Here is a 27,913-nt window from a genome sequence, read left to right as displayed (position 1 = left end):
CGTCAGATTCTTACAAGGCACCCAGACCTTTGTCTGATATCTCTGTCTCTTTCTCCTGCGAATGACAGGGGTGAGGGTCTTGTCGGGCATCTGAAGTAAATCCTTCCCTTCCGACTTGTTAAAGAAAAAGTATTCATCCAGTATGGGGTGAGTAATCGCTGTCCTGATATCTAGAAGCTCTTTTTGGTCATAAGACATGGTGGCAGAAAAATTATGTACAAAATAAGTTACAAATAACGAGAAAAAACATACAATATCACAATTAGTTAAGGGATCGTAAAAGGGCAGCCATCTCTTCCTGCGTCATTATTCAGACTGATAGTATGTGATATGATAATTACTATGATTGACAAACTGTGTACAAAATGTATTAGCATTAAATCATCCGTCTCAAATAGAAAGCTAAACCATCATGAGCTGCTAAACAACATAACTGGTCTTGGACAGTCGAGGATACTGAGAGAGTAATCCCATGACTGATCGAGGCAGCGCGGATTCTTATTGGAAGCAAAGACCACGATCGCCACGTGATGTTGTAGTAGGCTACATTGACTGCTCGAGCTCTGTTGTGGCAGTGCATGGTTATAACGGCAAGACGGTGGAAATGAGTTGAATATGAATAGAAAGCTATGCAATACTGCTGGTGTAATGCTCTAAATGTAATCTAATAGAGAATATAGTAATTTATCAACCTATATTTTCTCTCTTTGTTTTCATACTGTTCAGATAAAAAAAAACGTGTGTTCGTTACTCAATATCCAAGTTTAGGCTACTGTGTAACTGTTATGGCTACATTCTGTCAGGTACATGTATATAACGTCTAGGAACCGTTGTTCAACTGAAACATTCTGTGAAGTGATGGGTTCTAAATTGACCAGGCAAAGAAGTCTGGACCAAATAGAAACCACATTTTCCAACAGGAGACGCCAGCACTATGACAGCTCCAGAGAAACTGAGCAGAGTGGTGGCAGGGGAGGCGGGGAATTATTGTTTACATCCCTGATGCTGAAGTCAGATAAGCTCCCAGGGATGCTGCGGAAAACCAAGCACAGCCCCTATGTGAGACGGGTGGCATGGATCCGGGAAATACAGAAGCTTCTTCGAGAACAGAAACAAGAACATGCAGTCGAGGTGCTCAAATTGCTAAGAAAGGTAAGAGAGAATGTTTAACATTGAATAATAGTTTACTTCTCCTAAACTTCATAAAATGTGTCCGTCCGTAAATTATTTGGTGCACCTGCAGAATTTGATGCTGTTAGATCAGCAGTATCCACAAGTTGTCACTCAAGTCAGCCTGATCAAAAATATGAAATGTACTGGTAAAATGCTGCATTTATTATTTGTGTTAGATTATTATGCCTGTGTAAGTGACTGTAGGTTTGTTTGTAAATTAGACGTGTTACTTCATATTTTGGGGTTTCCCCTTTATTTGGGGGTTTCCCCATTCAGCCACAAGATCATTAGTGAGGTTGGGCACTGATGTTGGGTGATTAGTTTTTTGTTGTTGTTGCTGGCAGTCAGTGTTCCAATTCATGCCAAAGGTGTTCGATGGGGTTGAGGTCAGGGCTATGTGCAGGCCAGTCAAGTTCTTCCACACCATTCTCGACAAACCATTTCTGTATGGACCTTGCTTTGTGCAAGGGGGCATTGTCATGCTGAAACAGGAAAGGGCCTTCCTCAAACTGTTGCCACAAAGTTGGAAGCACAGAATCATCTAGTGACATTCTAGATGATTCTGTGCTTCCAACTTTGTGGCAACAGTTTGGGGAAGGCCCTTTCCTGTTTCAGCACGACAATGCCCCCTTGCACAAAGCAAGGTATGCTGTAGCATTACGATTTCCCTTCACTGGATCTAAGGGGCCTAGTCCGAACCATGAAAAACAGCCCCAGACCATTATTCATCCACCAAAAATGTACAGTAGGCACTATGCATTGGGGGCAGGTAGCGTTCTCCTGGCATTCCCCAAATCCAGATTTGTCCGTCGGACTGCCAGATGGTGAAGCGTAATTCATCCCTGCAGAGAACGCGTTTCCACTGCTCCAGAATCCAATGGCAGCGAGGTTTACACCACTCCAGCAGACACTTGGCATTGCTTCCAAAGGCAGTTTGGAACTCGCTGGTGAGTGTTGCAACCGAGGACAGACAATTTTATCACACTACGCTCTTCAGCACTCGGTTGTTCCGCTCTGTTCACCTTGTGTGACCTACCACTTCACGGCTAACCCGTTGTTGCTCCTAGACGTTTCCACTTCACAATAACAGCACTTACAGTTGACCGGGCAGCTCTTGCAGGGCAGAAATGTGATGAACTGACTAGTTTGAAAGGTGGCATCCTATGACGTGACACATTGAATGTCACTGAGCTCTTCATTAAGGCCCTTCTACTGTCAATGTTTGTCTATGGAGATTGCATGGCTGTGGGCTCGATGTTATCCACCTTTAAGCAACAGGTGTGGCTGAAATAGCAGAATCCACTCATTTGAAGGGTTGTCCACATACTTTTGTATATATAGTGTAATTTAGTTTAGGGTACAATTATTCAGTGGCTTGCCCCTTACATAATCACAGATCAAAATTGTAACTGCTGTGTCAGATTGTCTGCCTTGTCTGGCTCAGGTATGTATGGTAACACCTTCACTGCTGTTGAGGTGTAGGTCTTCAGGCTCTTCGTGGAATATCACATTTCAGACAGGTGACAAACGGAGACTGAAATAGTGTCACATGAATAACACCAACAACAAAAAAACAGCCATACGAGCATTGATCCAAGACAAAAACCGGCAAAAAAACAAAAACAAAACAACAACTTTACAACTCAAATCAAAATCAGTTAGAGCCAGTTACAGTACGTGTTAGTTATCTTTATTTTCCTTATTATTTTGGTTAGATCAGGGTGTGACAAGGGGTGGTTTGTTGTGTTTTTGTCCTGTCTAGGGTTTTGGTATGTTTATGGGGTTGTTTTTCTAGTCTAGGTGTTTTGTATGTCTATGGTTGCCTAGATTGGTTCTCAATTAGAGGCATCTGTTTATCGTTGTCTCTGATTGGGAACCATATTTAGGCAGCCATATTCCTTGGGTATTTCGTGGGTGATTGTCGATTTGATGTTGCATGTTTGCACTCAGTGTTGATAGCGGTCATGGTCGTTTTGTTATTTTGTTTGTTTGTTTAGTGTACTTCGTGTTCATTCGTCTTACATTAAAAGTATGTATTCACATCAAGCTGCCCTTTGGTCTCTTCACTATGACGATCATGACAGAATCACCCACCAACCAAGGACCAAGCAGCGTGGTAACGGGCAGCGGCAGAAATCTCAAGGCTCCTGGACATGGGAGGAGATTCTGGACGGCAAGGGACCCTGGGCACAGGCTGGGGAATATTGCAGACCCAAAGCAGAGCTGGAGGCAGCGAAAGCTGAGCGGCGGTGGTATGAGGAGGCAGCACGGCAGCGCGGCTGGGACGAGAGGCAGCCCCAAAAATGTATTGGGGGGGGCACACGGGAGTGTGGCTAAGTCAGATAGGAGACCTGCGCCAACTCCCCGTGCTTACCGTGGAGAGAGGTGGACCGGGCAGGCTCCGTGTTATGCCGTGAGGCGCACTGTGTCCCCGGGGCGCAGGCATAGCCCGGTGCGTTACATAGCAGCGCCTCATCGGCCGGGCTAGAGTGGGAATCGAGCCAGGTGCCATGAAGCTGGCTCAGCGCATCTGGTCTCCAGTGCGTCTCCTCGGGCCGGGGTACATGGCACCAGCCCTACGCATGGTGTCCCCGGTTCGCAAGCACAGCCCAGTGCGGTCTATTCCACCTCGCCGCACTGGCGAGTATGCAGCCAGGTAGGGTTGTGCAGGCTCGGTGCTCGAGACCTCCAGTGCGCCTCCATGGTCCGGTCTATCCGGTGCCTCCTCCACGCACTAGGCCTCCGGTGGCAGCCCCCCCGCACCAGGCTGTCTCTCCGTCTCCTCCCTACAGGTGCTCCCGCCTGTCCGGCGCTGTCAGAGTCTCCCGCCTGTCCGGTGCTGCCAGAGTCTCCTGCCAGTCCAGAGGCGCCACTCACTCCAGTGGCGTCCTCTAATCTGGGGTAGGTGGTGAGTGTTCCCGCTCCAGAGACATTGCGTAAGTGGGCCAAGTCAGAAGTGGAGCGGGGTCCACGTCCCTCACCAGAACCGCCACCGCGGAGTAATGCCCACCCAGACTCTCCCGTATTGGTTTAGGTTGGCGGCCCGGGAGTCCGCACCTTTGGGGAAGGGGGGTACTGTCACGCCCTGACCTTAGTTCTTTGTTTTCTATATTATTTTGGTTAGGTCAGGGTGTGACAAGGGGTGGTTTGTTGTGTTTTTGTCCTGTCTAGGGTTTTGGTATGTTTATGGGGTTGTTTACTAGTCTAGGTGTTTTGTATGTCTATGGTTGCCTAGATTGGTTCTCAATTAGAGGCAGCTGTTTATCGTTGTCTCTGATTGGGGACCATATTTAGGCAGCCATATGCCTTGGCTAATTCGTGGGTGATTGTCTATGTGATGTTGCATGTTTGATAGTGGTCACGTTTGTTTGTTTAGTGTACTTCGTGTTAATTCGTCTTACATTAAAAGTATGTATTCACACCAAGCTGCGCTTTGGTCTTCTTCCTACGACGATCGTGACAAATAGAGTATATAGAGGGCAACCACTGAATATGTTAAACGAAAGGCCAAAGGCAAAAGGCGTAACCTTGCGCTGCTCTGCTTCCCTGTAGCTGTTACGGTTTTCTTCCGTTGAAGGAGAGTCGGACCAAAATGCAGCGTGGTTAAATCGATACATGTTTAATGATGAAGAAAACACGATAAATCAAAAACAACAAACGGAACATGAAAACCTATACAGCCTATCTGGTGAAATACAAAACACTGAGACAGGAACAATCACCCACGAAACACTCAAAGAATATGGCTGCCTAAATATGGTTCCCAATCAGAAACAATGAGAATCACCTGCCTCTGATTGAGAACCGCCTCAGGCAACCATAGACTTTGCTAGAACACCCCACTAAGCCACAATCCCAAAACCTACGAAAAACCCCCATACATAAACACAACACAAAATAAACCCATGTCACACCCTGGCCTGACCAAATAAATATAGAAAACACAAAATACTAAGACCAGGGCGTGACAGAACCCCCCTCCAAGGTGCGGACTCCCGGCCGCACACTAAAACCCATAGGGGAGGGTCCGGGTGGGTGTCTGTCCACGGTGGCGGCTCCGGTTCGGGACGTGGACCCCACTCCAACCAAGTCTTAGTCCCCCTGTAACGCGTCCTTTGATTGGCGACCCTCGCCGCCGACCTTGGCATAACAACCCTCACCAAGGACCCCACTGGACTGAGGGGCAGCTCGGGACTGAGGGGAAGCTCGGGACTGAGGGGTAGCTCGGGACTGAGGGGTAGCTCGGCACTGAGGGGTAGCTCGGCACTGAGGGGTAGCTCGGCACTGAGGGGTAGCTCGGCACTGAGGGGAAGCTCAGCACTGAGGGGAAGCTCAGCACTGAGAGGATGCCTAGTACCGAGAGGAAGCCCAGTACTGAGAGGAAACTCAGGCAGGTAGTAGGCTCTGGAAGATCCTGGCTAGCTGGTGGTTCTGGCAGATCCTGGCTGACTGGCGGATCCTGGCTAGCTGGTGGTTCTGGCAGATCCTGGCTGACTGGCGGATCCTGGCTGACTGGCGGATCTGGAAGATCATGGCTGACTGGCGGATCCTGGCTGACTGGTGGATCCTGGCTGAATGGTGGATCCTGGCTGAATGGCGGATCTGGAAGATCCTGGCTGACTGGCGGACCTGGCTGACTGGAAGATCCTGGCTGACTGGCGGCTCTAGCTGCTCTGGCTGCTCCATGCAGACTGGCTGCTCTGGCTGCTCCATGCAGACTGGCAGCTCTGGCTGCTCCATGCAGACTGGCAGCTCTGGCTGCTCCATGCAGACTGGCAGCTCTGGCTGCTCCATGCAGACTGACATCTCTGGCTGCTCCATGCAGACTGGCAGCTCTGGCTGCTCCATGCAGACTGGCAGCTCTGGCTGCTCCATGCAGACTGGCAGCTCTGGCTGCTCCATGCAGACTGGCAGTTCTGGCTGCTCCATGCAGACTGGCAGCTCTGGCTGCTCCATGCAGACTGGAAGCTCTGGCTGCTCCATGCAGACTGGAAGCTCTGGCTGCTCCATGCAGACTGGAAGCTCTGGCTGCTCCATGCAGACTGGAAGCTCTGGCTGCTCCATGCAGACTGGCAGCTCTGGCTGCTCCATGCAGACTGGAATCTCTGGCTGCTCCATGCAGACTGGCAGCTCTGGCTGCTCCATGCAGACTGGCAGCTCTGGCTTCTCCATGCAGATTAGCAGCTCTGGCTGCGTCGTCTCCAGTTCTTCTTTGGGGCGGCGATATTCTCCAGGCTGTGTCCAGGGTCTCTTTCCGTCCAATATCTCCTCCCACGTCCAGAAGTCCTGTGATCGCTGCTCCTCCCGATAAACAGGGGGAGTTGGCTCAGGTTTGAACCCTGACTCTGCCGCACTCTCCCTGAGCCCCCCCCCCCCCCAATAAATTTTTGGGGCTGACTCTCGGGCTTCCTTCTGCGCCGCCATGCTTGTCTCTTCGACTCCATTCTCCTATAGCCCTCTTCGCACTGCTCCAGCGAATCCCAGGCAGGCTCCGGCACTCTCTCTGGGTCGACCGCCCACCTGTCTATTTCCTCCCAAGTCATATATTCCAAGCTTGGTTGCTCCTGCTGCCGCTGCCTGTCACCACGCAGCTTGGTCCTGGTGTGGTGGGTGATTCTGTTACGGTTTTCTTCCGTTGAAGGAGAGTCGGACCAAAATACAGCGTGGTTAAATCGATACATGTTTAATGATGAAGAAAACACGATAAATCAAAAACAACAAACGGAACGTGAAAACCTATACAGCCTATCTGGTGAAATACAAAACACTGAGACAGGAACAATCACCCACGAAACACTCAAAGAATATGGCTGCCTAAATATGGTTCCCAATCAGAGACAACGAGAATCACCTGCCTCTGATTGAGAACCGCCTCAGGCAACCATAGACTTGCTAGAACACCCCACTAAGCCACAATCCCAAAACCTACGAAAAAAAACCATACATAAACACAACACAAAATAAACCCATGTCACACCCTGGCCTGACCAAATAAATATAGAAAACACAAAATACTAAGACCAGGGCGTGACAGTAGCCCTGAAGTTACATTAATGAAAACTTGCTCGTCTCCACCTTCTCTTGTCCATGGCTGGATTACCGACCGGGTGCACAGGGCACTGACATCCAGGGGGCCCCCAACCCCTCAAAAAATACAAATAGCATATAAACATGTCGGTTGTGGGCCCCCTGGAGGTCGGGGCCCCCCAGATAGCATATGAACAAGTTGGCTGCCCCCCCCCCAGATAGCATATGAACACATCATAAGCCATGGAAAAATTTGTAGAATTGCAGAAAACTTGCTTTAAAACATTTTCTCTCAGCCTCATGACAAGATCTGTGAAAAGATAGCGCCGAACATCTTTCGTTCCAACCATCGTTCCAACCAAACTTTGCTTTATAGTGACTTTTATCGTGTTTAACCTTACCTTTTTTGCACAGAAAGTTAATCCTATTATCACATATGACCACCAAGCACTTCTAGACATCAGATTGACAGTTACTAACCTCGATTTCGACTTCAAATACTGTTCATGCTGTACCCTATTCCTTTGTTCCATTGGCGACCAAAACGCTGCAGGCGTAGACATGGGAGACGAGGTGATGTCCTGGTGAAATTGAGGCGAAGAGAAAACCGAACGCCGCTCCCCTCCGTTCTATTGGCAAATGTCCCATCATTCGAGCATAAGATGGATGAGCTTTGTTCGAGCGTTTCCTATCAGAGAGACTTGAGAAGTTGCAATATTGTGTTTTACTGAAACTTGGCTAGATGATGACGCTATGCACGTAGTACTCAGTGGATTCTCCATGTGGCAGGATCATACAGCGAATTCGGAGAAGTCAAAAGCGGGTAGAGTATGTTTTTTCATAAATAACAACTGGTGTGCTGCTTCAAGTGTGAAAGAAATCTCAAGCTTTTGTTCACCTGATATAGATTAGCTCATGGTATTCTGTAGACCATTTTATCTACCAAGAGGATTCTCATCCTGAACTGATCCACCCACATAGACAGTGTGTTGAAGAAGGCGCAACAGCTCAGGAGGCTGAAGAAATTTGTCTCGGCCCCCTCAGCCACGGCCTGCTCGCTATCATCCAGAAGGCGAGGTCAGTACAGGTGCATCAATGCTGGGACCGAGAGACTGAAAAACTGCTTCTGTCTCAAAGCCATCAGACTGTTAAATAGTCGTCACTAGCCGGCCTCTACCCAGTACCCTGCCCTGAACTTAGTCACTGTCACTAGCTGGCTACCACCTGGTTACTCAACCCTGCACCTTAGGGGCTGCTGCCCTATGTACATAGACATGTAACACTGGTCACTTTAATAATGGAACACTGGTCACTTTAATCATGTTTACATGCTACTTTTACCCATTTCATATGTATATACTGTGTTCTAGTCAGGGCCATCCTATTCAATTATTGCTGTACATGTACTATCCTACGTTTTCTTCAGATATACTATACTGAACAAAAATATAAAACGCAACATGCAACAAATGTAACCTTTTTACTGAGTTACAGTTCATATAAGGAAATCAGTCAATTGATGGATTTTACATGACTGGGCAGGGTTGAAGCCATGGGGGGCCTTGAAGGGCAAAGGTGTCACGATCGTTGTTGTAATAAACGGACCAAAGCGCAGCGTGCATAGAGTTCCACATGTTTAATTTATGAAACTCACCATAACGATACAGAAGAAAGAAACGAACGTGAAGCTATGCAGTGCTCACAAGCAACAATACATTAACAAGGTCCCACAACAAACAGGTGGGAAAAGGCTGCCTATATATGATCCCCAATCAGAGACAACGATAGACAGCTGCCTCTGATTGGGAACCATACCAAGCCAACCTAGAAATAAATAACCTAGAATGCCCACCCTAGTCACACCCCGACCTAACCAAAATAGAGAATAAAGGATCTCTAAAGAGAATAAAGGTCAGGGCGTGACAGTACCCCCATAGTGGGGTACACACATAGTGAGACAGCATAGGCATAATTTATCGTTCAGCTTTGTCTCCTAAACTATGTTATTTTCTCAAACTCAGAACCATAAACAAATCCTCCATATCAACAGCCCTATATCAAATCCATCCTATCTTGACAAGATCACAGAGACACATTGACTGGCACACAGACATTGTGGAGCCAAGAGATACACGCTTGACCTCTCCCCTCTCTGCGGCCCAAGTAACTTAGTCCTGACATAGAACAGATACTGCAACCCCGCCACAGTATTATACAAAAATAACATTCTGATGAGAAGTAACTTACAAACATATGATGAATATAAAACATCTTAGCTATGTTACCAACTAATTCTGATTACTCCCCAACAAGGCTCCGGACTAGAAAACCCCTTGACAGGTATTCAAACCTCTTGACATTTCCAAATTTTGTTGTGTTACAGCCTTATTCTAAAACTGATTTGATCGTTTTTTTTGCATCAGTCTACACACAATACCCCATAATGACAAATCAAAAACAGGTTTATAGAAATGTTTGCAAATCTATAAACATTTTCAAATGGAAAAAACGTATTTACGTATGTATTCAGACCCTTTGCTATGAGACTCGATATTGAGCTCAGGTGCATCTTGTTTCTACAACTTGATTGGAGTTCACCTGTGGGCTATATAAGGTCCCACAGTTGTTAGTGCATGTCAGAGCAAAAACCAAACCAAGAGGTCGAAGGAATTGACCGTAGGACTCAGGGACAGGATTGTGTCAAGGCACAGATCTGGGGAAGGGTTCCCAAAAAATGTCTGCAGCATTGAATGTCCCCAATAACACAGTGGCCTCCATCATTCTTAAATGGAAGAAGTTTGGAACCACCAAGACTCCTGGACAAACTGAGCAATCGGGGGAGAAGGGCCTTGGTCAGGGAGGTGCCCAAGAACCCAATGGTCACTCTGACAGAGCTCTAGAGTTCAGGCCTTTATGGTAGAGTGGCCAGACGGAAGAGACTCCTTAGTGAAAGGCACATGAAAGTTTGCCAAAAGGCACCTAAAGACTTTCAGACCATGAGAAACAAGATTATCTGGTCTGATGAAACCAAGATTCAACTCTTTGGCCTGAATGCCAAGCGTCACGTCTGGAGGAAACCTGGCACCATCCCTACAGTGAACCATGGGGATGGCAGCATCATGCTGTGTTTTTTTTCTGTGGCAGGGACTGGGAGACTAGTCAAGATCGAGAGAAAGATGAATGGAGCAAAGTACAAAGAGATCCTAAATTAAATCCTGCTCCAAAGCGCTAAGGACCCCAGACTGGGGCAAAGGTTCACCTTCTAACAGGACAACGACCCTAAGCTCAGAGCCAAGACAATGCAGTAGTGGCTTCGGGACAAGTCTCTGAATGTCCTTGAGTGGCACAGCCAGAGCCCGGACTTGAACACAATTAAACATCTCTGGAGAGACCTGAAAATAGCTGTGCAGCAAGGTTCTCCATCCAACCTGACAGAGCTTGAGAGGATCAGAGAAGAATGGGAGAAACTCCCCAAATACAGGTTTGCCAAGTTTGTAGCATCATACCAAAGACTCAAAGCTGAAATTGCTGCCAAAGGTGCTTAAACAAAGTACTGAGTAAAGGGTCTGAATACTTATGTGAATGTGATATGTTTTTCATTTTTAATAGTTTAGCAAAAGTGTCTAAAAACAGTTTTTGCTTTGTCATAATGGAGTATTGTGTGTAGAGTGATGAGGGGAAAAACAATTTAATACATTTTTTAATAAGGCTGTAACCTAACAAAATTTGGAAAAAGTAAAGTGGTCTGAATTCTTTCCAAAGGCACTGTACATATATAGCCCTCGTCTGCTACTTGTAATGTCTGCTTCCAACTCACACCCTCAAACACGTACATCCCGTGAACTTAGCTCACACTCTCAAACACCTAGATCCCCTGAATGCAGCTCACCTAGATCCCCTGAACGCAGGTTCTCCAAGATGTGCTACTTGTAATGTCTGCTTCCAACTCACACCCTCAAACACGTACATCCCCTGAATTTAGCTCACACTCTCAAACACCTAGATCCCCTGAACGCAGCTCACCTAGATCCCCTGAACGCAGGTTCTCCAAGCTCTGCCGACTCATCCCCCTTCCGCATCGACCTAATGCCATGGAAATGGCTGAGTTGCATGTTCCAGCAGGTGTTTCGTCTGCATGGGATCCCGGAAGACATCGTTTCGGAGACCCCAGTTCATCTCCAGGGTGTGGCGAGCCTTCTGCGACCGACTGGGGGTCTCCATCAGCCTATCCTCCGGATACCATCCCCAAACCAACATGCAGATGGAACACCTGAATCAGGAAATAGGGAAATACCTTCGCCAATACTGCACCCACCAACCACACAAGAGTCGCTATCTAGCCTGGGCCGAATACGCACAGAACTCCCTGGTGCATTCCTCACTCCATCTCACTCCTTTTCAGTGTGTCCTCGGATACCAACCCCCCCGTGTTCCCATGGGAGACAGAACCCGGGAACTGTGCCTGCCGTCGCTGAGTGGTTTCGACAGAGTGAGCCCGTTTGGGCAACGTGTGTGGCTCTCTACACTGGACATCCGGCTTCGTGACCCATGCAAAAACTTCAGTCCACAGTTCATTGGTCCCTTCAAAATAACACACTGCATCAATCCTGTCACCTACCGTCTCCACATCTTTCCATGTGTCCCTTCTCAAGCCTGTGAGGTACAGCCCTCTCCATCCTCCTGTGGCGCACCTCAATGCACCCCCTCTATTTGACGTCAGCAGTGCACCGGCTTATTCCTTTCAAGCCCTCCTTGATTCCAACGCCTGGGTGGTCGCATCCACTACCTGATGGATTGGGAGGGGTACGAACCAGAAGAATGGTCCTGGGTCCCCGTCCAGGACATCCTCGACCCAGCCGCTTTCCACTGTAACCGTCCTGACCGCCCAGCTCCACGTCCCTGGGGGAGGCCCCCTGCTCAGCTTCCGAGGCCGTCAAGAGCCTGTAACATCTGCTTCCAACTCACACCCTCAAACACGTAGATCCCTTGAATGCAGCTCACACACTCAAACACCTAGATCCCCTGAACGCAGCTTACTCTCCAGATCCCAATCACCTGAATTCTAATCATCTGTTCACACACCTGTATGTCATTATCACACACTATTTAGTTCAGTTCTGCACCCCATCACTGTGAGGTGTTGTTTGTTTTGTGACACATGGGTTACGGAGCGCTGTGTTTCCCTCGATTTCCTCCCGTGTATGATAGTTTTGCCTGCCTCACTAACAACGCCTTTTGCCTATTCCCTGCCTGTACTTTAGCCTAGCGGATTTCCTGTTATCTACCTATTGCCTGATCTCCCAGACTACATTACTAGCCTTTTCCCTGCCTTTACTGTTGCCCTTTTGGACCCCATTTATGACCTTCTGCCTGCTCCTGGACCCAGCTACCTGCCTCTTGAGGTGGTCCTTTGCAATAAACACCCTGTGCTTGAAACCAACTCTCTCTCTCCCCTTGTGTTCATTACACTATCATCTTCACATTGCATGGAGTCCAGCAAGTAAACAGACTAACAGCAGCTTTGCTCGTACTGTAGAACAGAAATGGAGAAAATCATATTTTGTATGATTTACCTTGATATCATATAGCCCCCATTTGACTTAGATCCCGTTAGTAAACCAAGTCCTGAAACAAATGAATTATAAGAGGGGATAAATGTTTTCCTGAATTTAGTTTTGTCCTCCTCTGCTCTACTCCGCCTTAACCTTTCATTGTGGTGGATGTTTTGTTTTCGAGGCTTTCTGTCACGGCTTGCCTGCCGTTTCAGCTCATTTGTTTCAGGGAGGTGTGTGGTTGATCTCATCATCCTCAATATGGGAGGTTGGTGAGGGCTGCATCGAAGGCCTTTTGATGTGTGTCAAAGCGTTAAGTCTCAAACCCGGGCTCACGATGACATCAATCCCCCTCACCTGCAGCAGCCCTCAGAGCATTACCTGACGTTGCAGCTTCCTTTGCCTCACTCTATTTACACTGTCACTGCAAATAGCAGTAGCCCTGCAGATGATACGAGTAAGAACAACCTCTGGGGAGGTTCTCATTCCTCGTTTTTATTAAACCCTTCTGCACATCACACACGCATGCCATTTGAATTCAATAGAAGATGGTGGGGAGCGGGAGTGCTGTAGACTTGAACCATTTCTCTAAGTGCCTGCGTGGTGTTTTTAGAGGTCTTTTTTGGATAGCTCTGGAGTATGTTCAGTGTGGTGTGTGTAAAAACTCAAGGCTTTTAGGGATGGAAGTGTCCTAAGGCACACTGCAGACCCCATGCAGATCACAGCAGTAAAGTCACTGTCCCTAAAGTGCATGTTATGGAATAGAACATAATTTTACTGTTAGGGGTGACTGAGGGCACAGCACATCACTTTAGTTGTTGTGTGTTTGAAATGTCATTTTGAGAGAAATTGTCCTGCTTTAAACCCCCATCCCACACCCCTGCCTATCCTGTGCCTTGTCCCATTTGGCACTCTTAGTGTAAAATCCTCTCAGCTTGATAAATGAACATAACAATGAAAGTGGCTGATGAAAGGATTATGTAAATACATTAATAATCTGTTACCATTAAGCAGTCCACATCATGTCACTTGAATACTTAATGATGCATGACTTGCACTTAAATATATTGCAATTCCCCCCTTGTTGGATCTTGGAATGATTGAAAATAAACACAAATGGTAGATTATTCTCTCTTGCTCTGTGTTCCCACAGGACTTGGGACTCCAGGGAACATCCCTCAATGATATCCTCTATAAGAACTCAGCCTTTCTCAACCTGGTGGATCCAATCTCCCATGAGCTCTTGCTCAGCCTGGCCAAAGACATGCAGTGCCCAAAGAGGGTAAGCCCATTGTAATGTCTGACTGTTGAGCTGTCTGTTTGTCTGGCTGTGTCAACCACCTCAGCCGTGCTGTTGTCAGGGAACATCAAATGAGATCAGGCACAGAAAATTGAACGTTTAGGAATCCACGGCTGCAAGGGTAAATTCAAGAGCAAATAGATGATGGTCTTAGAAATATGACTGCTAGGCCATTTGGTTTGGTTCCAGCCTTCCAACTGCTGCCATAAATCATACAGTTATGATTAGGCTCTGAATGACGCATTTGTGTGTGTGTGCAGGTATTCACTCTTGAGGTGCTGGAGACATGGGGCGCCTATTTATAACTAATGACAAGAAGTAGGTCAGTCACAGTGTGGTGTCATTTCTACAACTGTCAAAAGTACAATCCAATGTCAACAATAACTCATCAAAACATGAAGAACCAGTTTCACTGCTTCAAAACATTACTTTTATTGTGCATTCAACCATAGTACTGTGTATCTATAACTCAAGAGCCATGTGGTGGCTACTGCCTGTGCATATTCTGAATCCATTTTGAATTTGATTCCATGTTGACAATGCCCCAATTCACATCAAAAAGAAAATGTTATTATGAGGGAGAAAGAGCAATAGAACAAGAGCAAGACCAAGGAGAGAGGGACTGACAGAGATGCTAAAGTATATTTTGATGTATAACAATGTTGGATGGACAAGGGAGAAGGGCCTTGAGATAATGTGGTGATAGGAGCCAAATGGTTGGATTGTTTGTAGTGGGATAAGTGAAGGGGATCAGACAATATAAATAACCTTCACATTTTAAACCAACATTCTAAGAACAAAGGAAACAGCCCCATCACTACACAGGTCAATGTGGCATAATAGGGGTTGCAAGGACATAAGTGAAACAGTGGTCCATTGAAATATGTGTATCCAAGATGTTCTGCCTTGGGCTTCTAAAATGTATCAATTCATTCTTAGGCGTCACAATGTTACCTGCTGTCCTAAATGTGGTTTAAAGGAAAATTCCACCCCAAAACAATATTTTGGAATTTGTTTCATTAGTGCATTGTTGACATAGTCGCAAAATGTTTTTTCGAGATATGTAACTTTCAAAATACAGAAATCATCCCCATATGATGCATTTGACATCATATGAAGGAAAATGCAGGGGTCTAATTCCATTGTTCATGATGTCGGAAAGGAAAATAGGCATATTTTCATTAAATGTATTCAGTTCAGAGAGTCAACAAGAGCAGTCACTTTGATTGTTCCTCTATTTGAAAGACAGACACTTTCACCATATGTATGTATGTATGTATGTGTGTGTGTATATTACAGGAAACAGATTCACTGAAGTCATCCAACAAGATCTGCAGACAGCTGATATTCCACCTGACCCCTCACTCCAAGTGGATGAGACAAAGCCTTCCCAGGAGGAAGTCGCAGGCCTGGTGAGTCTGTCCGTCTGCCGATCTGTCCATCTATCGCTGGCACATCCACTAACTGGGAGAGCTACTGCCATAACTCCACTGCAAACAAATGAACAGCGAACAGCAAACAGACATCAGAGGAGTGATACAGTACGCACGGCCCCAAAAACCTACTTAAGCCCACTAACATCTCTGAAACAGAACAGTCTCGTGTTCAGTGAGTGTTTGTTAGAGATTAGTCACTCCTGATATTGAGTGCTTTACTGTACAATAACAGCAAGGATTTCATGTGTTAGAAAATTACACAGCATCACCAGCTTCCACCAAGTCTATTTTGTTTGTGTCTTGGATAGGGTTGCAAAGCTACCGGTAATTTAGCGAAGTTACTGCTTGCGAAAGTATTCACCCGCCTTGGCATTTTTCCTTTTTTGTTGCCTTACAACCAGGAATTAAACATTTATTTTTTGGGGAGGTTGTATCATTTGATTTACACAGCATGCCTACCACATTGAAGATGCTAATTATTTTTTCTTGTGAATCAAACAAATAAGACAAAAAACAGAACTTGAGCGTGCATAACTATTCACCCCCCCAAAGTCAATACTTTGTAGAGCCACCTTTTTCAGCAATTACAGCTGCAAGTCTCTTTGGGTATGTCTCTATAAGCTTGGCACATCTAGCCACTGGGATTTTTGCCCATTCAAGGCAAAACTGCTCCAGCTTCATCAAGTTGGATGGGTTCCGCTGGTGTACAGCAATCTTTAAGTCATACCACAGATTCTCAATTGGATTGAGGTTTGGGCTTGGACTTGGCCATTCCAAGACATTTAACTGTTTCCCCTTAAACCACTCGAGTGTTGCTTTAGCAGTATGCTTAGGGAAATTGTCCTGCTGGAAGGTGAACCTCCATCCCAGTCTCAAAGACTGAAACAGGTTACCCTCAAGAATTTCCCTGTATTTCACGCCATCCATCATTCCTTCAATTCTGACAAATTTCCCAATCCCTGCCGATGAAAAACATCCCCACAGCATGATGCTGCCACCACCATGCTTCACTGTCGGGATGGTGTTCTCGGGGTGATGTTGGGTTTGCGCCAGACATAGCATTTTCCTTGATGGCCAAAAAGCTACATTTTAGTCTCATCTGACCAAAGTACCTTCTTCCATATGTGTTGGTAGTTTCCCACATGCCTTTTGCCGAACACCAAACGTGTTTGCTTATTTTTTTCTTTCAGCAATGGCTTTTCTGGGTGAGCTAATGTAGAGTGATTTATTTCAGCTTTTATTTCTTTCATCACATTTCCAGTGGGTCATACGTTTACAAACACTCAATTAGTATTTGGTAGCATTGCCTTTAAATTGTTTAACTTGGGTCAAATGTTTTGGGTAGCCTTCCACAAGCTTCCCACAATAAGTTGGTTGAATTTTGTCCCATTCCTCCTGACAGAGCTGGTGTAACTGAGTCAGGTTTGGTTTGCTCGCACACGTTTTTTTTTCCTTGCTCGCACACGCTTTTTCAGTTCTGCCCACAAATTTTCTATAGGATTGAGGTCAGAGCTTTGTGATGGCCTCTCCAATACCTTGACTTTGTTGTCCTTAAGCCATTTTGCCACAACTTTGGATGTATGCTTTGGGTCATTGTCCATTTGGAAGACCCATTTGCGACCCAGCTTTAACTTGACTGATGTCTTGAGATGTTGCTTCAATATATCCACATGCTTTTCTCTCCCTCATGATGCCATCTATTTTGTGAAGTGCACCAGTCCCTCCTGCAGCAAAACACCCCCACAACATGATGCTGCCACCCCCGTGCTTCACAGTTGGGATGGTGTTTGTCACGTCCTGACCTTAGTTCCTTTTTTATGTCTCTGTTTTAGTTTGGTCAGGGCGTGAGTTGGGGTGGGCATTCTATGTTGTGTATTCTAGGTTTTGTATTTCTGTGTTTGGCCTGGTATGGTTCCCAATCAGAGGCAGCTGTCGATCGTTGTCTCTGATTGAGAACCATACTTAGGCAGCTTGTTTTCCCACTATGGGTTGTGGGTACTTATATTCTGTTTAGTGTGTTTTGCACCTGACGGGGCTATTTTGGTTGTTCTTTTGTTGCTTGTTTGATAGTGTTCAGTTGTACCATTAAAATAATGAACACTTACCATGCTGCACCTTGGTCCTCACCGTCTTCCACCAACGGCCGTTACAGTGTTCTTCGGCTTGCAAGCCTCCCCTTTTTTCCTCCAAACATAACAATGGTCATTATGGCCAAACAATTCTATTTATTTCATCAGACAAGAGGACATTTCTCCAAAAAGTACAATCTTTGTCCCCGTGTCCAGTTGCAAACTGTAGTCTGGCTTTTTTATGGAGGTTTTGGAGCTGTGGCTTCTTCCTTGCTGAGTTACATGTCAATATAGGACTCGTTTTACTGTGGATATATTTACTTTTGTACCTGTTTCCTCCAGCATCTTCACAAGGGCCTTTGCTGTTGTTCTGGGATTGATTTGCACTTTTCGCACCAAAGTACGTTCATCTCTAGGAGACAGAACGTGTCTCCTTCCTGAGCAGTATGACTGTTGTGTGGTCCCATGGTGTTTATACTTGCGTACTATTGTTTGGACAGATGAAGGTGGTACCTTCAGGCGTTAGGTTCATCCTTGGGAGCATTTTCCAGTCTACAAAGTCTACCATTTTTTTCCTGAGGTCTTGGCTGATTTCTTTTGATTTTCCCATGATATCAAGCAAAGAGGCACTGAATTTGAAGGTAGGCCTTGAAATACATCCACAGGTACACCTCCAATTGACTCAAATGATGTCAATGAGCCTATCAGAAGCTTCTAAAGCATGACATCATTTTCTAGAATTTTCCAAGCTGTTTAAAAGCACAGTCAACTTAGTGTGTAAACTTCTGAGTGTATAGGTACACTTCAACTATGACAGACAAAATAAGAAAAAAAATCCAGAAAATCACATCGTAGGTTTTTTAATGAATTTATTTGCAAATTATGGTGGAAAATAAGTATTTGGTTACCGACAAACAAGCAAGATTTCTGGCTCTCACAGACCTGTAACTTCTTCTTTAAGAGGCTCCTCTGTCCTCCACTCGTTACCTGTATTAATGGCACCTGTTTGAACTTGTTATCAGTATAAAAGACACCTGTCCACAACCTCAAACAGTCACACTCCAAACTCCACTATGGCCAAGACCAAAGAGCTGTCAAAGGACACCAGAAACAAAATTGTAGACCTGCACCAGGCTGGGAAGACTAAATCTGCAATAGGTAAGCAGCTTGGTTTGAAGAAATCAACTGTGGGAGCAATTATTAGGAAATGGAAGACATACAAGACCACTGATAATCTCCCTCGATCTGGGGCTTCACGCAAGATCTCACCCCGTGGGGTCAAAATGATCACAAGAACAGTGAGCTAAAATCCCAGAACCACACGGGGGGACCTAGAGAATGACCTGCAGAGAGCTGGGACCAAAGTAACAAAGCCTACCATCAGAAACACACTACGCCACCAGGGACTCAAATCCTGCCGTGCCAGACGTGTCCCCCTGCTTAAGCCAGTACATGTCCAAATCTTTGGAGGGAGTTGAAAGTCCGTGTTGCCCAGCAACAGCCCCAAAACATCACTGCTTTAGAGGAGATCTGCATGGAGGAATGGGCCTAAATACCAGCAACAGTGTGTGAAAACCTTGTGAAGACTTACAGAAAACATTTGACCTCTGTCATTGCCAACAAAGGGTATATAACAAAGTATTGAGATAAACTTTTGTTTTTGACCAAATACTTATTTTCCACCATAATTTGCAAATAAATTCATAAGAAATCCTACAATGTGATTTTCTGGATTTTTTTTTCATTTTGTCTGTCATAGTTGAAGTGTACCTATGATGAAAATTACAGGCCTCTCATCTTTTTAAGTGGGAGAACTTTTTAGCACAATTGGTGGCTGACTAAATACTTTTTGCCCCACTGTATTAGTACTTTTTTTATGACCATTTTTGTTTTAAATTTAACTTGGTTCCCAAACCCCCTCAATGGTCATGCTACTCCCCCAATAGTCATTCCCCCACCCTCTCAACAGTTTACTCTGCCTCCACCCCAATGGAAATGTATTTAGTGAACACTGCTACAGTTATGATGGACAGTACGAGTTTCCGATCATGAAGGCCTGATTCACGCAGGCTTCTCTGAACAGTGGAGGTTGAGATGTGTCTGTTCCTAGAACTCTGTGAAGCATTTATTTGGCTGCAATTTCTGAGGCTGGTAACTCTAATGAACTAGTCCTCTGCAGCAGAGCTAACTCTGGGTCTTCCTTTCCTGTGGCGGTCCTCATGAGAGCCAGTTTCATCATAGCGCTTGGTTTTTGTGACTGCACTTGAAGAAACTTTCAAAGTACACATTGACTGACCTCTATGTCTTAAAGTAATGATGGACTGTCATTTCTCTTTGCTTATTTGACCTCTTTTGCAATAATATGGACTTGGTCTTTTACCAAATAGGACTATCTTCTGTATACCACCCCAACTTTTTTTCACCTTTATTTAACCAGGAAGGCTAGTTGAGAACAAGTTCTCATTTACAACTGTGACCGTGCCAAGATAAAGCAAAGCAGTTCAACACATACAACAACACAGAGTTACACATGGAATAAAGAAACAGTCAATAATACAGTAGAAAAAGTCTATATACAGTGTGTGCATATGAGGTAAGATAAGGGAGGTAAGGCAATAAATAGGCCATGGTGGCGAAGTAATTACAATATACCAATTAAACACTGGGGTGATAACGAAACATTTTTTCGTTAGGGCAAATCAAGTCTAAAATGTCAGTGTAAAGTACTGTACAAACTTGAAGCCTTTTTAAAACTCATACACTATACGTTTACATTTCCTACAGTGCAGGAAAATGATCAGCGATCAAAATAAGTGCTGTGCAATGCATGAGTGGATTTAATTATACCTGGGGAATGTTGTCTTATGCTATGTGCTGAATATGGCCCTTGATTGGCTACAGTTAGTGCTTCTTCTTGTTTTTGTTGAGCTAGATAACATGCTATTGTAGACAAATGAAATAGATTTTGATCTCTCCTGGGACATGATTCCGAACAATACAGGACAAAATGGCTCTGCACCATTCACACTGTTCTAGGACTGAGCTGACAAGTAACAAAGCAAGGTCTGAGTTTCATTTATGCATGAGCTCTGAAATGAATGCAGTGACTTTCTGTCACTGGAAAGCATGCTATGGTACAAGTAATACTCCTTTTTTCCTATAAATGAGAGAACATGCCTATAGCTGTAACCTATTTACTGTAAGACTAGGCAGGGGGAATTAATGAAACACAGGGCTTCTAATGGGTAGCCCTGCAGCCCCCACCACACTCTCTCTCCCTCTTTCCCTCCCTCCCTCCCTCCCTCACTCTCTCCCTCCCCCTTTCTCCTTCTCTCAATGTTAGGGCTTTATTGGCATGGGAAACCTGTTTACATATGTCTCTCTCTCTCGTTTACCCTAGAGCCCCAGCTCAGACCGCTGAACAGCTCTGTGCTCTCGCTGAGGCAACTGTTGAACAAAATCGACACAAAGAAAATCATCTGGGAGAAGCAAGAGAACACAATCAATATGAGAAATTATTTTAAGATGGGACCAACTTGAGAGAGAGGGAGCATGAGAGAAACAGAGAGAACACCAGAGAGGTTAGATGGGGAAGAATACTCTATAGCATAAATACAACAATTGAGGAAAAGCATCACTTTATGTGAAGTATACCCACTATCAAACAACAAATGATCAAATACCCATTATCAGTGAAACTATTATGAATTGTGCCCTAAATGCTACTAGTATTCACAGCACAAACTCTTACGCAGTTTTTCAGTAAGCCGTGAAATGTACTTGAAAAGGAATGGTGTTGACAGTGTTCCAGTGCAGTGTGGCTGAGGCTGCCTGGCTGGGTAGTTAGGGTAAAGGCTGTGAGAAGATGGATGATTTACAGAGAGGAGCATGCTGCCAGAGTAGAGCCTGCAAATGAACACAGTGGGAGAGCCTTGGTAGTAAGTGTTGAGGCTATGAGTAGAGTGGCTGCTATTTAAAACAATGTTTACCCTTTATTTAACTAGGCAAGTCAGTTAAGAACAAATTCTTATTTTACAATGACGGCCTAGCCCAGCCAAACCCTCCCCTAACCCGGACAATGCTGGGCCAATTGTGCACCGCCTTATGGTTCTCTCGATCACATCCGGTTGTGATACAGCCCGGGATCGAACCAGGGTCCCTAGCACCTAGATGCAGTGCCTTAAACTGCTGCGCCACTCGGGAGCCTGAATAGTTAGGGTGGAGGCTGTCAAGGGCAGGCAGAGGTCAGTAATCCCGGGCAGTGAAAAGGTACAGAACAGAAGGCAGGCTCAGGGCAGGCAGAATGGTCAAAACTAGAAAAAAGGAACAATAGAAAGACCGGCACAAGGGGTAAACCGCTGGTAGGCTTGACAGACAAAACGAACTGGCAACAGACAAACAGAGAACACAGGTATAAATACACTGGGGATCATGGGGAAGATGGGCGACACCTAGAGGGGGGGTGGAGACAAGCACAAAGACAGGTGAAACAGATCAGGGTGTGACAGTACCAGTCAAAAGTTTGGATACCTACTCATTAAAGGGTTTTTCTTAGTTTGGACTATTTTCTACATTGTAGAATAATAGTGAAGACATCAAAACTATGAAATAACAAATATGGAATCATGCAGTAAACAAAAAAGTGTTAAACAAAACATATTATATATTTTAGATTCTTCAAAATAGCCACACTTTGCCTTTGACAGCTTTGCACACTCTTGGCATTCTCTCAACCAGCTTCATGAGGTAGTCACCTGGAATGCATTTCAATTAACAGGTGTGCCTTAAGTTAATTTGTGGAATATCTTTCCTTAATGTGTTTGATCCAATCAACTGTGTTGTGACAAGGTCAATCCAAGATGGCATAGCAGTCAGACGTCTTTGTCCTCGTCTCATCGTGTCCCATGTATAAATCGTTTTATATATTTTTCTTCACATATCTTTTTTATATTTTTCTAAACCTCAACTTCAAAATAGTCTCCTGCAACACGCCTCACCCAATGTGGTGTGGATCAGATTTTTTTCTTAAGTATTTTTCTTTACTTCTGAACCGGAATCCCCCAACAGAAGCTAGCCCGCTAACTAGCTACTAGTCAGCTAACCACTGCTAGCGGTCATCAGCTAACCTATAGCTCAGAAAACTCTTGCCGGTTTGCACAATGCGATTCAAACCAGAGCATACCAGACCTATTTTCTCTCCATATCCCCGGATTTCTATCTCAAGCTCTGAACCTTTTCACCTGGATCATCGCAGCTAGCTAGCTGCAAGCCAGGAGTAGCCACTCGGATAACGTCTCTGTCCCAAAGCAAGCACCAGTTAGCCTGGAGCTAGCCCATACTAGGCCCATCTCCCGGCTAGCTGAAGAGGTCCATCAGCCAATCCGGGGCTACAATACCTATTTTTCCAATTGGCCCGGACTCCTTTTACTGCCGGTACGGAGCTCCTTCACAACTGGACTACCAACGTAATCTGTCCAAGGGGGTTATTCAACTGGCTCCTACATCATGGCGTACCCTGAATGCCCTACTGCTAGCCTGCTAGCCGCGGCCCGCTAGCTGTCTAGAGCATATCAGACTGTTAGCTGAATAGGTCCATCGGACAATTTTTTGCGCCACTATACCTATTTTGCTGGGACCCAATTGGCTTGGACCCCCTTTACTACACGAAGCCCTGCTTATCCTTCACGACTGGACTACAGACGTAATCTGCCCGAGGGTTGTTTTTGTTCCAACAGGCCCCTCCGTCGCGACGTCCCCTGAATGCCCATTTGCTAGCCTGCTAGCCGGGACCAATTAGACTGGACCCCTTTGATACACGGAACCTTACTAATCCACATGAGGAGGCTATAACAGACTTCCTCCATCGCGACGTCCCTCTAAGACCCTTCTGCCTCCCTCACCCGGCCTGCTAGCTGTCTGAATCGCCGTGTCTCCAGCCAGCCTAACTACTCACTGGACCCCTATGAACACTCGGCTACGCATGCCTCTCCCTAATGTCAATATGCCTTGTCCATTGCCGTTCTGGTTAGTGATTATTGTCTTATTTCACTGTAGAGCCTCTAGCCCTGCGCAATATGCCTTAGCCAACCCTTTAGTTCCACCTCCCACACGTGATGACATCAGCTGGTTTAAATGTTTCTAGAGACAATCTCTCATCAATCAATGCCTAGGTTTACATCCAATGTATTCACATCCCACCATACCTTTGTCTGTACATTATGCCTTGAATCTATTCTATCACGTCCAGAAACCTGCTCCTTTTACTCTCTGTTCCGAACGTACTAGACGGCCAGTTCTTATAGCCTTTAGCCGTACCCTTATCCTACTCCTCCTCTGTTCCTCTGGTGATGTAGAGGTTATTCCAGGCCATGCAGTGCCTAGCTCCACTCCTATTCCCCAGGTGCTCTCATTTGTTGACTTCTGTAACCGTAAAAGCCTTGGTTTCATGCATGTTAACATTAGAAGCCTCCTCCCTAAGTTTGTTTTATTCACTGCTTTACCAAACTCTGCCAACCCAGATGTCATAGCCGTGTCTGAATCCTGGCTTAGGAAGACCACCAAAACCCCTGAAATTTCCATCCCTAACTATAACATTTTCCGACAAGATAGAACTGCCAAAGGGGGCGGAGTTAGCCTGCAGTGCTGTCTTACCATCCAGGTCTGTACCCAAACAATTCGAGCTTTTACTTTTAAAAATCCACCTTTCCAGAAACAAGTCTCTCACCATTGCCGCTTGCTATAGATCACCCTCTGCCCCCAGCTGTGCCCTGGACACCATATGTGAATTGATTGCCCCCCATCTATCTTCAGAGCTCGTGCTGCTAGGTGACCTAAATTGGGACATGCTTAACACCCCGGCCATCCTACAATCTAAGCTTGATGCCCTCAATCTCACACAAATGATCAATGAACCTACCAGGTACAACCCCAAATCAGTAAACACGGGCACCCCCATAGATATCATCCTAACCAACTTGCCCTCCAAATACACTGCTGTTTTCAACCAAGATCTCAGCGCTCACTGCCTCATTGCCTGCATCCGTAATGGGTCTGTGGTCAAACGACCACCCCTCATTACTGTCAAACGCTCCCTAAAACACTTAAGCAAGCAGGCCTTTCTAATCGACCTGGCCTGGGTATCCTGGAAGGATATTGACCTCATCTCGTCAGTAGAGGATGCCTGGTTATTCTTTAAAAGTGCAATCCTCACCATCTTAAATAAGCATGTCCCATTCAAAAAATGTAGAACCAGGAACAGATATAGCCCTTGGTTCATTCCAGACCTGACAGCCCTTGACCAGTACAAAAACATCCTGTGGCATACTGCATTAGCATCGAAGAGCCCCCGTGATATGCAACTCTTCAGGGAAGTCAGGAACCAATATACACAGGCAGTTAAGAAAGCTAAGGCTAGCTTAGCTTCACCCAAATTCAGATAGCTGATGTTCTTTAAGAGCTGCAAAATCTGGACACCTACCAATCAGCCGAGCTAGACAATCTGGACCCTCTCTTTCTAAAATTATCTGCCGAAATTGTTGCAACCCCTATTACTAGCCTGTTCAACCTCTCTTTCGTATCGTTTGAGATTCCTAAAGATTGGAAAGCTGCCGCGATCATCCCCCTCTTCAAAGGGGGAGACACTCTAGACCTAAACTGCTACAGACCTACAGTGAGCACCATAATTCATTGGACAGTGACCATTGTTTTGTTATTTTGGTTCTGTACTCTAGCACTTTGAGTTTGAAAGGATACAATGAAAATGAGGGTGAAGTGCAGACTGTCTTCTTGAGGGTATTTCCATACATCCATTCCAACCATTTAGAAATTATAGAAGCTTCTGTACATTGTCCCCCCCCCCACCAAAAAAAACATTGGACAGTTTAACATAATGTAGAATAAAGCAATCATTGTTAATATTTGGTCGCATATCCTTTGCATACAATGGCTGCTTGAAGTCTGCATTGCATCGACATCACCAGACGCTGGGTATCTTGCCTGGTGATGCTCTGCCAGGCCTGTACTGCAGCCATCTTCAGTCCCTGCTTGTTTCGGGGACTTATTGCCTTCAGTCTCCTCTTCAGCATGTAAAATGCATGTTCAATTGGATTCAGATCCGGTGATTGACTCGACCAGTCAATGATTTTCCACTTTTTGGCCATCAAAAACCCCTTCGTTGCTCTAGCAGTATGTTTAGGGTCATTGCCTTGTTGCTTGATGAAGTGCCGTCCAATGAGTATCGCCTCTGCATGCATTATTTGGTCTTTTTGGAAGAGTGGCAAGAAGAAAGACATTTCTTAAAGATATCCATAAAAAGTGTCATTTAAAGTTTGCCACAAGCCACCTGGGAGACACACCAAACATGTGGAAGAAGGTGCTCTGGTCAGATGAAACCAAAATTGAACTTTTTGGCAACAATGCCAGCAACAATGCAAAACGTTATGTTTGGCGTAAAAGCAACACAGCTCATCACCCTGAACACAACATCCCCACTGTCAAACATGGTGGTGGCAGCATGAAGATGGTTCAAATTGATGGGAAGATGGATGGAGCCAAATACAGGACCATTCTGTAAGAAAACCTGATGGAGTCTGCAAAAGACCTGAGACTGGGACGGAGATTTGTCTTCCAACAAGACAATGATCCAAAACATAAAGCTAAATCTACAATGGAATGGTTCAAAAATAAACATATCCAGGTGTTAGAATGGCCAAGTCAAAGTCCAGACCTGAATCCAATCGAGAATCTGTGGAAAGAACTGAAAACTGCTGTTCACAAATGCTCTCCATCCAACCTCACTGAGCTCGAGCTGTTTTGCAAGGAGGAATGGGAAAAAATGTCAGTCTCTCGATGTGCAAAACGGATAGAGACATACCCCAAGCGACTTAAAGCTGTAATCGCAGCAAAAGGTGGCGCTACAAAGTATTAACTTAAGGTGGCTGAATAATTTTGCACGCCCAATTTTTCAGTTTTTGATTTGTTAAAAAAGTTAGAAATATCCAATCAATGTCAGTAGAGGATGCCTGTTTTTTTCATGATTGTGTCCCACTTGTTGTTGATTCTTCACAAAAAAAATACAGTTTTATATCTTTATGTTTGAAGCCTGAAATGTGGCAAAAGGTCGCAAAGTTCAAGGGGGCCGAATACTTTCGCAAGGCACTGTATATACCTTTAATCACTTTATATGGTACTACACTCAGCGGGCGAGGGTCAATGGTTGTCCAAGCAGCCCAATAGAAAGCCTGTTTGCAAAGCATCAATCAAATGTATTTATAAAGCCCTTTTTTTTTTACATCGGCCAATGTCACAAAGTGCTGTACAAAACCCAGCCTAAAACCCCAAACAGCAAGCAATGTAGATGTAGAAGCACGGTGGCTAAGAAAAACTCCCTAGAAAGGCCAGAACCTAGGAAGAAACCTAGAGAGGAACCAGGCTCTGAGGGGTGGCAAGTCCTCTTCAGGCTGTGCCGGGTGGAGATCATAACAGAACATGGCCAAGATGTTCAAATGATCATAGATAACCAGCAGCGTCAGATAATAATAATCACAGTGGTTTTCGAGGGTGCAACAGGTCAGCACCTCAGGAGTAAATGTCAGTTGGCTTTTCATAGCCGATCATTCAGAGTTAGAGAGAGCAGGTGTGGTAGAGAGAGAGTCCAAAACAGCAGGTCCAGGACAAGGTAGCACATCCAGTGAACAGGTCAGGGTTCCGAGCATGTGACAAATAAAATTGGATTTGATTGAATATAATACCCACTCTGACCCCCATCTTTCTGCTACACGTGGAGCTGTCCACCTGGGGCCCTGATATCTGACCCAGACTAGATGCAGGCTAGCAGTGGCATACCGCAGTTTCCAAACCATGGTCGACCAAATCCCTCACCAAAATGGCTGACCTTTATCTCATCATAAGAAGGTTCATGGCCATTCTAGTATTCTAATTCTTATTTCTAATTCCGAATTCTATGTGGCTACAGGGTCAGACGATTAGGTTACGTATAGTACTAATCATGCATTTGACAGGCTGTTTATCACTGGCACACGTTCAGTACATACACAGCTACGGACAAGGACACACACACACACACACACACACAGGCTGTGACATGGTAAAAAGTTTATCCAAGGCAGATGGAGCAGGTAGGCTTTCAGTCAACTCAGCACGTGTCAGGCCCTGTTTGACTGACTGGCAATTTCACACTGATCCAAATGTGTGAAACAGATACCTCCAAGGTTATGAGGGTGGTAGGCAGCCTAGCGGTTAGAGCGTTGGGCCAGTAACCAAAGAGGCGCCGGTTGGTATAACCGAGCCTACAAGGTGAAAAATCTGTTGATGTGTCCTTGAGCAAGGCACTTAACC

The 27,913-nt window shown here is 45.4% G+C and overlaps 1 protein-coding gene across 1 annotated transcript in view; it reads left to right on the top strand.

The window, feature by feature from the left end:
- The first annotated feature begins 590 nt into the window (after positions 1 to 590).
- Positions 591 to 27,913, top strand: part of LOC109891743 (leucine-rich repeat-containing protein 75B) — a 41,629-nt gene continuing 14,306 nt past the window's right edge. The window contains exons 1-3 of the mRNA XM_031826408.1: positions 591 to 1,152; positions 13,906 to 14,034; positions 15,352 to 15,464. Coding sequence (XP_031682268.1) covers positions 808 to 1,152; positions 13,906 to 14,034; positions 15,352 to 15,464 — 587 coding nt within the window. The 5' untranslated portion in view covers positions 591 to 807. The remainder of the gene's footprint in view (positions 1,153 to 13,905; positions 14,035 to 15,351; positions 15,465 to 27,913) is intronic.

This window comes from Oncorhynchus kisutch, linkage group LG6 (assembly GCF_002021735.2).
Source record: "Oncorhynchus kisutch isolate 150728-3 linkage group LG6, Okis_V2, whole genome shotgun sequence".
Lineage (NCBI taxonomy): Eukaryota > Metazoa > Chordata > Actinopteri > Salmoniformes > Salmonidae > Oncorhynchus > Oncorhynchus kisutch.
The sequence above is the reverse complement of the archived record's forward strand: the minus strand, read 5'-3'. Positions and strand labels throughout refer to the sequence as shown.